Below are 13,858 nucleotides of genomic sequence, written 5' to 3'. Positions count from 1 at the left end.
ATCGATTTAATTATATCATATATCTTATATGTATTAAGCGGCTATAAGCAGGTGTCGTCCACTGTATTCTTCCCATTTTGTCCCTATTTTTCAGTTCATTTTGCCACGACGTCCTGAGTTCGGTTTTTTTTTTCTTTCTTTTTTATCCTTCCATTTCTATTTGTTTTCCTCTTATATCATTGGCTTTTGCAGTCATCTACCCATATTTTTCATTTTTGCACTTCTTATTTATTTCTTTTCCGTTCATATCCTTAGCTTGCTGCCTTAGTCTATTTTTTTTTACCGATTTTATCCCTATTTTTTAATTTAATTTCCCTAACGTTTTGTGTTAGGTTTTTTTTTCCTATTTTTATTAAATTACGGTTTACTTAGGTTCGCTTGCAAAACTATTTGCATTGAATAGTTTTTTTTTTTTGTAAAACCACTTTTTTTTTTTAACGAAAATACACCAGCGAGGTTCTAGAATATATTTTAACCTTCGGATAAGTTTGTTCTCCCCCCGTCTCGCACCACTTCCACCTTTTGTTTTTTGTTGTTTTCAGATTAGCAGGAATTAGATAATAAATTTTCCCATCCTCGTCAACAGTCGCCTCTTGGAACGTTTGGCATTTGTCATTCTCGGATTTGTAGACATTGGATAAATTTATTTTTTTTCACTCTCATCTACCACCGCTTGGACCGATTGCAATTTGGATAAGAAAAATCAGGTAATTTTAATTTTTTCTTTACTCTTCTATCACTTGCACCGCTTTGCGTTTCCTATAAGAGTAATTCTCCTCATCTTTACTTCCATTTGCTCTTACATTCTTCTTCCTACTAATTCTCTCACGTTTAAAATCAACATTCTCTCATTCACATCGCACAAACATTTGGTGGCTCAGGGTTGTTAGATTTGTTCCTTGAATTGAAATTTCAAAGATAACTAGGTATGTAGTTCTCTTTCTTCTCTTCAGTTAATTTTTCCTTTGTTTTTATGTATAATGAAACTGATGTGGTCTGTATGTTTTTGCTTTCAATTATGTCATATACCATATCTGCTCTTATGGCATGTTTATATACATAAATTAGAAAAAATTACAAACTGCAGACCATTTATCACATGGTTGGTAGACAAGAAAGTTCAAAAACTAAACTAAACTGAAAGAATAAAATTACCATCTGAACATATATGATGGATGTTTTTTTAGTTACGAAAATTAACAGCATATGTAATTCTTTGACTTTTCTTATCAGTTAATTTTTCATTGGCTTTAAATTATATTGAAACTGATACATCTCTATTCATTTTGTTTTCAATTACATCATATATTCTATCTATTTTTATCATGTGGTTCTTGCACATCCAAATTAAAAAATTACAAACTACAAACTAGCTAAACCGTGTAAAAGTTATAAAATAAACTACATATGATCAATCCTTAAAAGCTGTAAAATAAGCTTATTATCTAAACATATATGCTAATGTTTATCAGATAGTTCCTACACATGAACGTTAAAAAACTACAGACTAAGAAGTAGAAGAATTAAAATTCATATGGTCATCCCTAAAAGTTGTAAAATAAAATTCTCATCTAAACACATGCTAAAATGAAAACTGCAAAGTGTTTATGAGATAGTTGCTACATATGCAAGTTAAAAAATTAGACTAAAAACTAGAACAACAAACTACATATTGTCATCCCTAAAAGCTGTAAAATAAAATTCTCATATAAACAGATATGGTAAAATCCAAACTACAAACTACTAATCACATGATTGATTTCTTATTAGTTTCTTACGTGTTTGTATGTGATTATTTTTATAATCAATGAGAAAATTAAAATATAGACAAAATTATTACATTTTATAATTATACATATTAACCTATTTCTTATTATTACATATTTTTAGATTTCATAAATGTTATTTTTAAAAATATTTTTTATATTTTCACAATTGGGCACACGTGCAATGCACGTGTTTGCCCTTTACTAGTGTATATATATTCTAGTTGAACGATAAAAATATCGATTTAATTTTTAATTTTTTTATTTAATAATTAAGGAAGTGAATAATAAATATTAGTGAATTGATAATTTTCTTTTTAATTTTTTAAAAAAATTAAAACTGTGTAAAAAATGATTAAAAAAAGGAAAAAAATAAAAACAAAAAAAAAATAAAAAAGTGCATTTGAACTTATTGGTCCACTTCTTCGGTTAAATCATCAGTCCTAGTAGCATGGTCTATATATATATATATATATATATATATACTAGCGGTGGCTAACGTGCACGTTTGCCATGTCTGCCTAATTGAAAAAATAAATAAATTATGATTTTCAATATTAAAATAGTCTAATACATATGAGTAAAATTATTAAAAATTTAAATTAATTAGATAGTTTTTTTCTATTAAAAATGTTCAGTTCAGTAAAATTTCATCATTTATTTAATGATGAAAAAATAATATTTTATAAATTAAAGTTGATTTAGTGTATAATATAATATTATTCTCTTAAAAATGTTCAGTAAAACTTTATCTTTTACTTAATGATGAAAAATTAATATTTTATAAATTAAAGTTAATTTTAAGTGTATGGTAGAATATTTATATTTTAATTATTTGTTTTATGTTAGTTTAAATCAATATTTAAACTTCTATCGTTAGATTAAATCTGAAGATTAAAAATGAAGGGTTGGAATTTAAAACCTAAAAACTAACATTTTCTCCCACTTTTCCTTTCTCACTCTCTCTCCTTCCCCACGTACGTTTGCCTAATTTAGTTAATTAAGAATATTATCATATTTAAATTATGTTAAAACTCTAATTATTTATATGATTTTAATTTCTTAAAAATATTTAGTAAAATTTTATCATTTATTTAATGATGGAAGATTAGTATTTAATAAATTAAATTTGATAGTTTATGTATAATATGATATTTATATATTAATTATTTAAATTTTAAATTAGTTTAAATCAATGTTTAAATTTCTATTATTAGATCAAATCTAAGAATTTAAAATGAATGATTGAGATTAATTTCTTAAAAATATTTAATAAAATTTTATCGTTTATTTAATTTATTTCAATATTTTTAATTAAATTAATATTTATGTATATTTAAATTACTATTTTAATCTTTTATTGTTAAATCATTTTGAAGAACCCAAGACGAAGGAACTAGATAAACACCTATAACTTTTTCCTTCTCCCTCCCTTTTCCCTCCCCTCTCTCTCTCCTCCCTCAGCTCACGCGTACGCGGTACGCTGCCCCTCTCCCAGCCGAATCTTCCTATGCCCAGCCCGACGCCGCCGTGCATCGGTGAGCCTCACCACCTCTTCCACCGGCACCACCTCACTTCGGCGAGTCCTCCCACACCGGTCTCCCTCTCTCATGCTCTCTCTTCCTCTCTCTCGGTTGTGCACAGCCCGAATGGGTTTGATGTTGCTGCGTCGCCGTGCGCCATCCTCCGGCGCCACCACCTCCACAGTAGCCTCCTCTCCCACCAGCCATCCCCCTCCAGCGAGCTCGGCCTCCATCTCCCTGCCGTTTGCTCCCACGAAATCCACCTCTCTCTTGCACGGGTTCTCCACACCCACGGCGGAACTCCACCTCCTCTGGCCACAGCACCACCACCGGGACCTCCTTTCGCCACCGACCACCTCTCGTAGCCGTCCTCACGCCCAGCCGAGCCACCATGCATGCTCACCTTCCCTCACGGACGCCCACTTCCCCTTAGGCCACCTCCACCACCGTAATTTGTGGTGATTTTTTTTATTTTATGGTATTTTTGTTGTGATTTTATAGTGATTTTCTGGTGATTTTGTTAATTTGTGATATTTTTGTGATGATTTTATGATGATTGTGCCGTGGTTTTGCTTCGAGGATGTAGAGAGGGACGCAGAGATATATAGTTTTGCCTTGGTTTTGTGATTTTGTCGTGTATTTTTGTGATGATTTTATGATATTTTGTCATGGTTTTGCTTCGAGGATGCAGAGAGGGACGCGGAGATTTGTCTTGATTTTGTGATTTTGCCGTGTTTATCACTGTTCACGATTACTGTTTATTACTGTTGATGTCACTGTTCATGGAGCGATAGCCTCTTTTAAGTATAAGGAGATATATATATATATATATATATATATATATGTATGCATGCAGTACTGCATTTATTTGAGATTAATCAAAGCATCAGACGGTCTTGTAAGAACGGCAATCTTTCATGAAGTGGTCCTCTGATTCCTTGGCTCTGATTAGAACACATGCATAATCAAGTTAATATGGTAATTAATGGATTTTTTTTTTGTTTATTCCTAAACAATATAATATTTAAAACCAAAGCGTCTGATACTGCTTGTAGGTAGTGGAAAATCACGAGGTAAGCATGCATGCTTCTAATTAATTCCATGATGAGAAACAATTTAGATCTATTAATATTGGCTTGATCTCATTTTAACATATTGGTATCTATCTATCTATATATATATATATATATTTATTTAATATGATAAGATCAATTTAATATTTTTTATTATAAAATAAATATGACGCATCACATTTAATTAAATTTATTTATAAAATAATTTACTTAATTTGCTTACCCACAAGAACTGTTGCATCAAAGAAGAGTCCTTTTTAATGGCAAAGCAAATTGTGTACAGCCAATGAATATAACAACCAAATGAGAAGCCCGTGGTTTTTCACATTTGGTAAATGACAATAAAAATAAATAAATAAATAAATAATAATTGCCAACGAACCAACCCGGCAACTCCTGAGAGTCATATCCCCTTTCAGCACTTTATAATATTAAACAAGTCCCACGCACTGTAACTAAAAAGGACACTTTTTGTGCCATAAGCAGATAGATAATTAGAGGTGAGGGAGGGTATTTCGATGATGGAGCTCTTTCTTTTGGGGTATTTATTTTGAATGGGAAGGGTATTTCATTAAATAGCAACAACAGTGAACAGATAGATATTTTGAATGTGTACACGTCCAAATATGGCCTAAATAATTGGGGACAGGGATGTGATGTTCTCTGAATTTTGATAATGTTTGCAGCATTGAATGATTTGAACTCTTGAGCAGACAGTAGCCGACACCGAGGTATCCTAAAAGCTGCCTCGTATTGGGAAGAACATGGATGGACAGATTTCTCTCTTTTACACGTTTGTTCGATGATCATCTAGGCTCTCCTTCGTTTTGTTGTAAATAGCATGAACAGATTGAGAATTGTTGCTTGATGGTTAGATTGAGGATTAATGATGACATTGTTCAATAAAAGATGCATGCAGCATATCTCCGGTAAATGGGAACAATCATTTGGGTAAAATCCCTACAGCTCGATCTCAATGCAAAATGAGTCCAAGCAAACCCACCGACCGGTATTCGCCATTCAGCACCTACCTTTCAACCGAACTGGAAATGTTCAATTTCACCGGGAAAGTATGGCAAATAAATCACCTCCGAGGAAAAAAAAAAAATATCCACAAAAATCTGTGGACTCATGATAATCAAATCCACCTTTACTTCATTTAAGGTATATAATCCATGGGGAGCCTTGAGTTATTCCCGGTCAAACCACCAAGGAGGGCAGCCAAAAACAAAGGAAACAAAAGAAGATAAAACAGCATTCTCAAACGAGGAGCCCCTCTGCAACTAACAAACAAAAAAAGAAAAACAATCTCTAATATCTAGCTATTCCTGCTTCTGAATTATTGTGTATATGATGAAGGTTGGTAAGTGGGTGGGGCAGCATTACCGTAATCATAACCACCATAGCTAGTCTGGGCTCCATAAGAACCACCAGCCCGATACCCAGAAGCGCTTATACTGTCAACAGGAAGTGAGTAGTGTTGTCTTGGAATTGCAGGACTTTGACTGTGGGGCACACCGTAGCTGGAAGCATATGGGGTTGCACTGGGACCCTCATACACACTATGGCTAGGATAGTTATATGGCCCAGTATATCTTGCGGTCGGGCTTTGTGCAGGAGGAGCTGGGTTCCTCCTGCTGAAAGAGGAAGGGTAGGTATTACTAAATTTGGCTGCTTTGGATGGACGGAAAGAAGGTGGTCCGCTGCCCCGGCCACCACTGGCACCATAAGCTCGCTTATTTTGAGGCTTACCAGCTGCTGACGAACTCTTCTTACGTTCTGCCTTGGCTTTCTCCAGATGAGTAACCCGCTTCCTCAAGCTATCGAGGGAAAACTCTGATTCAAGCTTGTGGTCTTCAACACATTTGATGATTGCTCTAATGGAATTCAACTCCAGAGTGCTCGACTCCTCCTAAAAGGTTGATTTATAGTAAGGAATCATGTAACAAGTACATAAACTCTAATGTGACAACATAAATTATTGGCAAACTTAAATTTGCAGCTGTTACACATACTGTTGCAGCCATGCTATTATTGCCATTCTTCAATATGGTGCTAGCATTCTTTTTGGAGTTCTTGAGGTGCAACTTGATCAGAGAAACCGGAGGAAATCTTTCAGTCAAACCAGCCTCATAAGCAAAATACACAGCCTCTATCTCTTTACCACTCTTCACCAGTTCATCAATAATCTCTGCAGTGATAAGAAATTTCTTTAACAAAGAGGATGCAACAGAAATAATTATTGAAAGTTGGGCATCCAAGAAAAATGAATTAGGAAGGAAGCAAGCAATTCGTATTTAAAGGTCCAATCAAACCTACTCTTATATATTCATTTTTTATTTAATTAAAAGCCTTGTTTCAACATTGTAACTTCACTAAATATAATTTTATATTTTAGAAGAGAACTAGGGACTTAGCACACCACAAGATTCACAACAATGTACAATGATAGTATATTTCTTCCAGACTCCATGAAGGATTACATTTCGTTTTCACCTAAAAATTTTAAAAGAGAGCTCATCTGAAACCATACGAGCCAAATTATTTCCACAGTAAGTGATTCTCATATCAACTTGATATTTCAATGTATAATGAAATCTATTAGAATTGACATGATAATACTCATTTGTAACAATATAATTCTCCCAGTAACTTCATAATGGTTAGATGATTATCTTTATCGTAATGGGAATAAGACATTTAGAGCTGTTTCATTTAACTATTCAAGTACAGTAAAGCACACGTTGGTCAACTCACAAATATATAGTTTGATTGCATCTTACATTTTTTTTTTTTTTATAAGTATGAAATTTATTGAAATCAAGTAATTAGGCAGAACCCAAGTATATAGAAGTATACAAGAGAAAACACCAAATTACAAGCTAAAGCTGAAAAACAGCACGAAAGTCATTGGGACTGAACCCATCCATTACAATAACCGAAGCCCAAAGCAACAAAGTATGAAAAAAGAAGCTCTGATCCCATCCACTGAGCGTTCTCTATTGTCAAAACAGCAACTATTCCTCTCATTCCAAATACACCACATGAGACAAAGAGGAACCATCTTCCAAACAGCCGCTATTTGATGATTTCCTTAAATCCCTCTCCAACAGGCCAAAAGATTCACCACACTCTTGGCATCACCCAAGCAATGCCAAGCTTGGCGAAAACCTCATCCCACGAAGCCTTCGACACATCACAATGAAGAAGAAGGTGATCCGCAGATTCTCTACACTGAGAAGCCCAAGATAAAGCCCTTATCCACCGCCGCCTTCAACATTCTACTCAGCACATCCATAACTAAAACAAAGAGAAAAGAGGACAAAGGATCCCCCTTATCTTAGTCCCCGAGAGCTGTTAAAAAAACCAGCTGGGGTGCAATTAACCATTACTGAAAATCTAGCTGAAGATATGCAATGCTTCATCCACTTACACCATTTATTCCCAAAACCAGACCTACCAAGGATATATATCAAAAAATCCCAATTGATGTGGAAAAATATCTTCTCCATATCCAATTTGCAAAGGATGCCTGGAACACTGCCTCTAATTCCACTCTCCAAGTATTCATTAGCAATGAGAACAGAGTCAAGTATTTATCTTCCCTTGACAAATGCATTTTGGGACTTTGTGATGATCTTCCCCATAACCACACTCAAACGTTTAGTGAGCACCTTTGAGATAATCTTGTACACACCACTAACAAGACTGATGGGTCGAAAATCCTTCACCTCCACATACCCAACTTTTTTAGGGATAAGCGTAATGAACTTAGCATTAAGGCTTTTCTCAAATTTCACAAATGAGTGAAATTCAATTAAAACCTTCATGACGTCCTCCCTAACTATGTCCCAACATGCCTGAAAAAATGTCATGGAAAAGCTGTCTGAACCCGGTGCTTTATCTTTGTCCATTCCTCTTATCACATTGCATCTTACATAGCATTTGTCAGGCAAGATTGTGGGACATTAGTCATCTCGCATTGTCGCCATAACTACCATAACCCAACATAGGTTTTCCAAGAAGGAAATTAAGCCATCCACATAAAACAATGGTTATAGTGATTCAAGATTTCGCTACATTAATTATGAAGCAAAAAATGGGAGTGGTGGAAGGCACAGATTGAAAGGGAGGGGTGCTCTTTTTGTTAATGAAACCTAAGATCCTTTCTTGGAACGTGTGGGGGCTTAATTATCGCAACAAGCGCCTTTGCATAAAATCTTTATTGTGGACGTGGAAGATTGATGTTTTGTGTTTTCAAGAAACAAAATTGCGTGTTATTAATCGAAGAATCATTCTAAGTTTGCGGGGGTGTCATTTTGTGGGTTGGTCTTATTTGGCTTCTCAGTGGGCTTTAGGCGGCGTTCTTTTAACATGGGATAAAAGAGTGGTGAAGACGGTTGAGGAGTGTATTGGGAATTTCTCGGTCGCTAGTTTATTTAAAAATGTTGAAGATGGATGGGAGTGTGCTTTTGTAGGCACCTATGGGCCAAACATGGATAGAGATAGGAGAAGGCTATGGGAGGAGTTTGCGGGTTTATACTATTTATGGGATGTGCCGTGGTGTATGGCTAAGGACTTCAATATTACCATTTTCCTGGCGAGCAATCGGGGATTTATTGCAACTCCATGGCCATGGAGGAGTTTTTGGAGTTCATATTTGATTTGGATGTCATGGATCTGCCTCTTGTCGGGGGGCGAGTTCACGTGGTCCAATAGTCGGGTTTGGTCGAGGCTAGATAGGTTTCTTGTTTCTCCTTCATGGGAGGCCCACTTTTCGGATCACTTTCCTATTCTATTATATTGTGGAGGCATTCATGGGGGACGCCGATATTTCAGGTTTGAAAATATGTGGCTAGCTGCTGATGGCTTTACAGAGAATGTGAGATCTTGATGGTCTTCTTATCAGTTCACAGGCACTCCTAGTTTCATTCTTGCAGGAAAACTTAAAACTTTGAAGCAAGACTTAAAGAAGTGGAATCTAGAAGTTTTTGGAAATGTTGACAATCAGAAGACTTCCCTTATAAAGGAGCTGCATGCTTCAAAGGAAAGGGAGTTGATGGGAGAAACCTCGGAGGAGGTATTGTTAAGGAAAAGCGTGGTTATGACTGAACTGGAGAGGGTGTTGTTAATGGAGGAGACTTCGTGGCGACAAAAATCCATGGCCCTTGGGCTAAAAGAAGACAAAAAAAAAGTACGAAGTTTTTCCATAAAATGGCTAATTCACATCAACGCAACAATGCTATTGAGTTACTTCATTCAGATAATCAAGTGCTCTCTACCCCCTCGAAGATCGAGAACCATATAGTGCATCATTATGAGAACATCCTCACGGAACCGGCGAATTGGAGGCCAAACGTTGATGGTTTGTTGTTTGACTCTATTGATCCGCAGAGTGCACACTGATTGGAAAGACCCTTTGAAGAAGATGAGATTTATAAAGTCATTGGTGGTATGGCCAAAGACAAAGCACGGGGTCCAGATGCCTTCTCGATGGGATTTTTCACACTTGTTGGAACATTGTGAAATGTGATGTTATGCGAGTGTTCCTTGAATTCCACTCCTTTAAGAAGTTTGAGAAAGACCTCAATGTGACTTCATTGCTCTCATATCGAAGAAACATGGGGCAACGGAAATTGAGGATTATTGTCCTATAAGTCTTGTGAGTTGGGTATACAAGATTATTTCGAAGGTTCTTGCTAATCGATTAAGCTTGGTCATGGAAAAAATTATTCTAAGCCTCAAAATGGCATTTATTTCGGGGGAGGCAAATTCTTGATTCGGTTCTCATAGCCAATGAGTACTTGGATATTAGGTTGAGGGAAGGAGTTCCAGGTTTTGTGCAAACTTGACATGGAAAAGCCATATGAACATGTGAACTGTGAATTTCTTTTCTACTTGCTTGGGAGGTGTGGATTTGTAGATAGGTGGATCTCATGGATTCGGCATTGTGTTACTACCACTTGCATCTCGGTGCTAGTTAATGGCACCCCTGCTGGTTTTTTTAACAGTTCCCGTGGTTTGAGGCAATGGGATCCATTATCTCCTTTTCTCTTTGTTATTGTCAGAGGCACTTGGTCGGATGGTGAAAGCTGTTGTTGGAGGAGATTACTTATCTGGATTCTCAGTGAGAAATGGTACCAATGGCTCCATTATAATTTCCTATCTCCTTTTCGCAGATGATACTCTTCTCTTTTGTGAGGTCGATCGTGGCCAGATTCAAGCCTTATGGGCAATCTTATTATGCTTTGAAGCCGTGTCGGGTCTTAAGGTGAACCTTGGTAAGTCCGAGATGGTTTCCGTGGGGCCCGTGCCTAGCATCACTAACTTGGCGAGTCTCCTAGGTTGTAAAGTGTCTTCTTTGCCTATGAAATATTTGGGACTCCCATTGGGGGTGACATTTAAGGCTAGAGATATTTGGGATAGGGTTATAGAGAAAGTTAATAACAGGTTGGTTGGCTAGAAACGGATGTATTTATCGAAATGGGGTAGACTCACATTAATTACGAGTACTTTATCTAATCTCCCTACCTATTTTTTATCTCTATTTCCTTTGTCTGCAGGGGTGGCTAATAGGATTGAGAAGCTACTCAAGGCTTTTTTGTGGGGTGGAGTGGGGGAAGAAGCAAAATTTCGTTTTGTTAATTGGAATAAAATTTGCTCTCCTATCTCGAATGGTGGCTTGGGGGTGCGCAATTTGAGGACATTCAATAAAGCTCTATTGAGAAAATGGTTGTGGAGATATCACTTGGAGGGGGATGCGCTTTGGAAGGAAGACTCAAATCTGTTTTGTGGGAGGGCTTATGGAAATTTATTAGGAGGGGCTGGCAAAGTTTTGAAACTCAAATCTATTTTGTGGCAGCGAGGGTTCCATAATCAAGTTTTGTCATGATGTTTGGTGTGGTGATAGCACTCTTGATAGGGTTTTTCCAGCTCTCTATCGCATTGCAGTTAACAATGATGCTTTTGTGGCAGATCTGATTGCATTTTCTCATGGTTCTCACCAGTGGAATGTCCTCTTTAATAGGGATATTCATGATTGGGAATTGAATATTGTTTCAGAATTCTTCAGCTTGATATACTCCATGGGAGATATAAAGGCACAAGAAGATAGGATGCAGTGGAGGCTTAATGGTAGCAAGAAATTTACAGTGAGGTCGTATTACAAATTATTGGCACCAGAAGATAATTTTCCTTTTCCGTGGAAGAGTATTTGGAGGTCACGTGTGCCTCCCAAAGTAGCTTTTTTTGTATGGATTGCTTCTCTTGGGCATATTTTGACCATGGATAATTTGAGGAAGAGGGGGCTCATTGTGATGGATTGGTGCTATTTGTGTAAAAAGCATGGCGAATCAGTGGATCATTTATTATTGCATTGCAAAGTGACAAGAATGCTATCGGATGAGATACTTAGAAGAGTTGGTTTAGCTTGGGTAATGCCATTGAGGGTAGTGGATTTACTAGCTTGTTGGAAAGGGATTTAAGGATGTCCCCAAGGGCGGCTGTGTGGAAGATGATTCCGTTGTGTATTATGTGGTGTACTTGGTTGGAAAAGAATGCACGATGCTTCGAAGATAAGGAATGTACAACGGCAGAGCTTCAGAATTTTTTCCTACACACTTTATTGCTTTGATTTTCAGCTATTGTGCTTAATAAAAACAATGTCCATGACTTTCTGGTTTTAATTTCTGGCTCTTAGAATGTATTTATGTGTTCTCTTGTATGTTGCCTGTGTACACGGGCTTTGTCTATTTCATTCATATCAATAAAATTTCTCTTACTTATCAAAAAAAGATTTTGCTACATTGCTGATTCTAATTTTCATCGTTTGTTATATCACCCAGTGCAAGTTTGCAACAATGTTTGTGACAGCTCCATTTAGGTCATATATGACATAGAAAATGAAACACAAAAAAGCAATAAAGTGTTCAAATGCACTATAATGCTATCACGTTATAAGATGCAAACACCCATTCTAAAGCAATGGCTTCTGAATTAAAGGTTCATCTTATGCACGAATTAGTCTTCACCCAATAAGGACTTTGAAATAAAAAGTGGAAGTAAATGGTAAATCACGAATAAAGTAAGATATCATGTAGTTCTAACTTCTATTATAAAACAAACAATTGGAAATTTAAAAAGAACAATTAGCCATAAGCAAGCCAATACCAACCTCCCAATTTCTCTCCAAATCCTAACGCAGCCGCGAGCTTTGCCATATCCCTCCTGGCGGCAAACTCCAGCACCAGCTTTTTCAAATACTCCTCATCGAAAGTCGACCTCAACCCGAACCCAACAATCATTTGCAAAAGCATGACAGCCTCGGCCGCGCCCAATGCCCCACCTTCTTCGTCCATTTGTCCCTTCCACAGCTCCAAAATCCCCGCCACCCTCTCCACCACACTGCTCGAAAACTCCGGGCCGTTATTCTTTTTCCCCTTCCAAAAACTGTCCGGAAACAGAGCCTGAACCAGCATTCCACAAGCCCATCGCCTATCCGCCGATTTCTTACTCAGAAACTCTTCCATGGCATCCAAAACCAGCGTCGGTGGGTCCACTGCCTCAGCTATCGCCTTCGAAATCTCCGCCCGCAACGACACCGACTCTTTCCGCTTCGACACAATGAACCTCAACAGCCCCGAGGAATCCATTTTCCGGGAAAGGGATTTCAGGGTTTCGGACAACTCAGCGGTCCCGGAAACAGTTTTATCGAATTCTGCCAGGGCGGCCTCCCGCTGCTCCTCAACGCGGGCGGCTGCCGAGGACTCGCGCTCGAGAATTGAATCCTCGCGGTGGGAGAGGGATTCGAGCGTTTCCCGAGAAGTGGAATCCAGGGCTTGGATTTTGGATTCCAAGGACTGGGATTTCAGAGATAGGGAATCTTTGAGGGAGGTGAAGCGATTGGACAGGGTTGTGAATAGCTGGGTGCAGGAGGACAGAATAGTCTTTTGGGCTTCTAGGTCATCGAAGAACTTCTGGACTCCGTCTGTGCTGATAACTAGCTCCGTCGCCATTGAAGAGAAATTTAGGTAAAACCGTGACTTCGTGGAGGGTATAGATATTAGATTTGGGAAAATCTAGAGGGCACGAAGTCACGAACCCTAAAGTCCTAGTTGGTAGGAAGAAGAGCAGGGTGCGTCAGGAAACCACAACTCATTTTAAATTATTATTATAATTTTTTTAAATTTTAATATAAAATATAATAAATAATTTTAATATTTAAAAATAATAATAATATTTAAAAAAAAATATTCTAACGAAATTTTTTCATTTCAATTCAATTAATTTAATTCAATTTAACATCGAAACGCATACTCATATATGTTTTTGAGGAAGAAGGTTACTAGTTTTGGCTGATTTGCATAATCGTTCTTTAAATATATATTATAACTTTACCTCGAAACTTCTTCTTTTCTGCCCTTTATCGAAGACTTCTGCGCAAGTGTTGCTTAATTTAAAAAAGAAAAAAAGAGTAAATATGAATTCATATAAAATT

General features: G+C 37.0%; 1 protein-coding gene across 1 annotated transcript; it reads right to left on the bottom strand.

Moving 5' to 3' along the window:
* Nucleotides 1-5,494: 5,494 nt before the first annotated feature.
* On the bottom strand, nucleotides 5,495-13,505 carry LOC108992678 (FRIGIDA-like protein 4a). The gene is made up of 3 exons (XM_018967292.2): nucleotides 12,536-13,505; nucleotides 6,378-6,553; nucleotides 5,495-6,274 (listed from the first exon to the last, which is right to left on the bottom strand). Exons 1-3 carry the CDS (start codon nucleotides 13,374-13,376, stop codon nucleotides 5,702-5,704), a joined length of 1,590 nt encoding a protein of 529 aa, XP_018822837.1. The 5' UTR covers nucleotides 13,377-13,505; the 3' UTR covers nucleotides 5,495-5,701.
* Nucleotides 13,506-13,858: the final 353 nt, after the last annotated feature.

This window comes from Juglans regia, chromosome 1 (assembly GCF_001411555.2).
Source record: "Juglans regia cultivar Chandler chromosome 1, Walnut 2.0, whole genome shotgun sequence".
Taxonomy (NCBI): domain Eukaryota; kingdom Viridiplantae; phylum Streptophyta; class Magnoliopsida; order Fagales; family Juglandaceae; genus Juglans; species Juglans regia.
The sequence above is the reverse complement of the archived record's forward strand: the minus strand, read 5'-3'. Positions and strand labels throughout refer to the sequence as shown.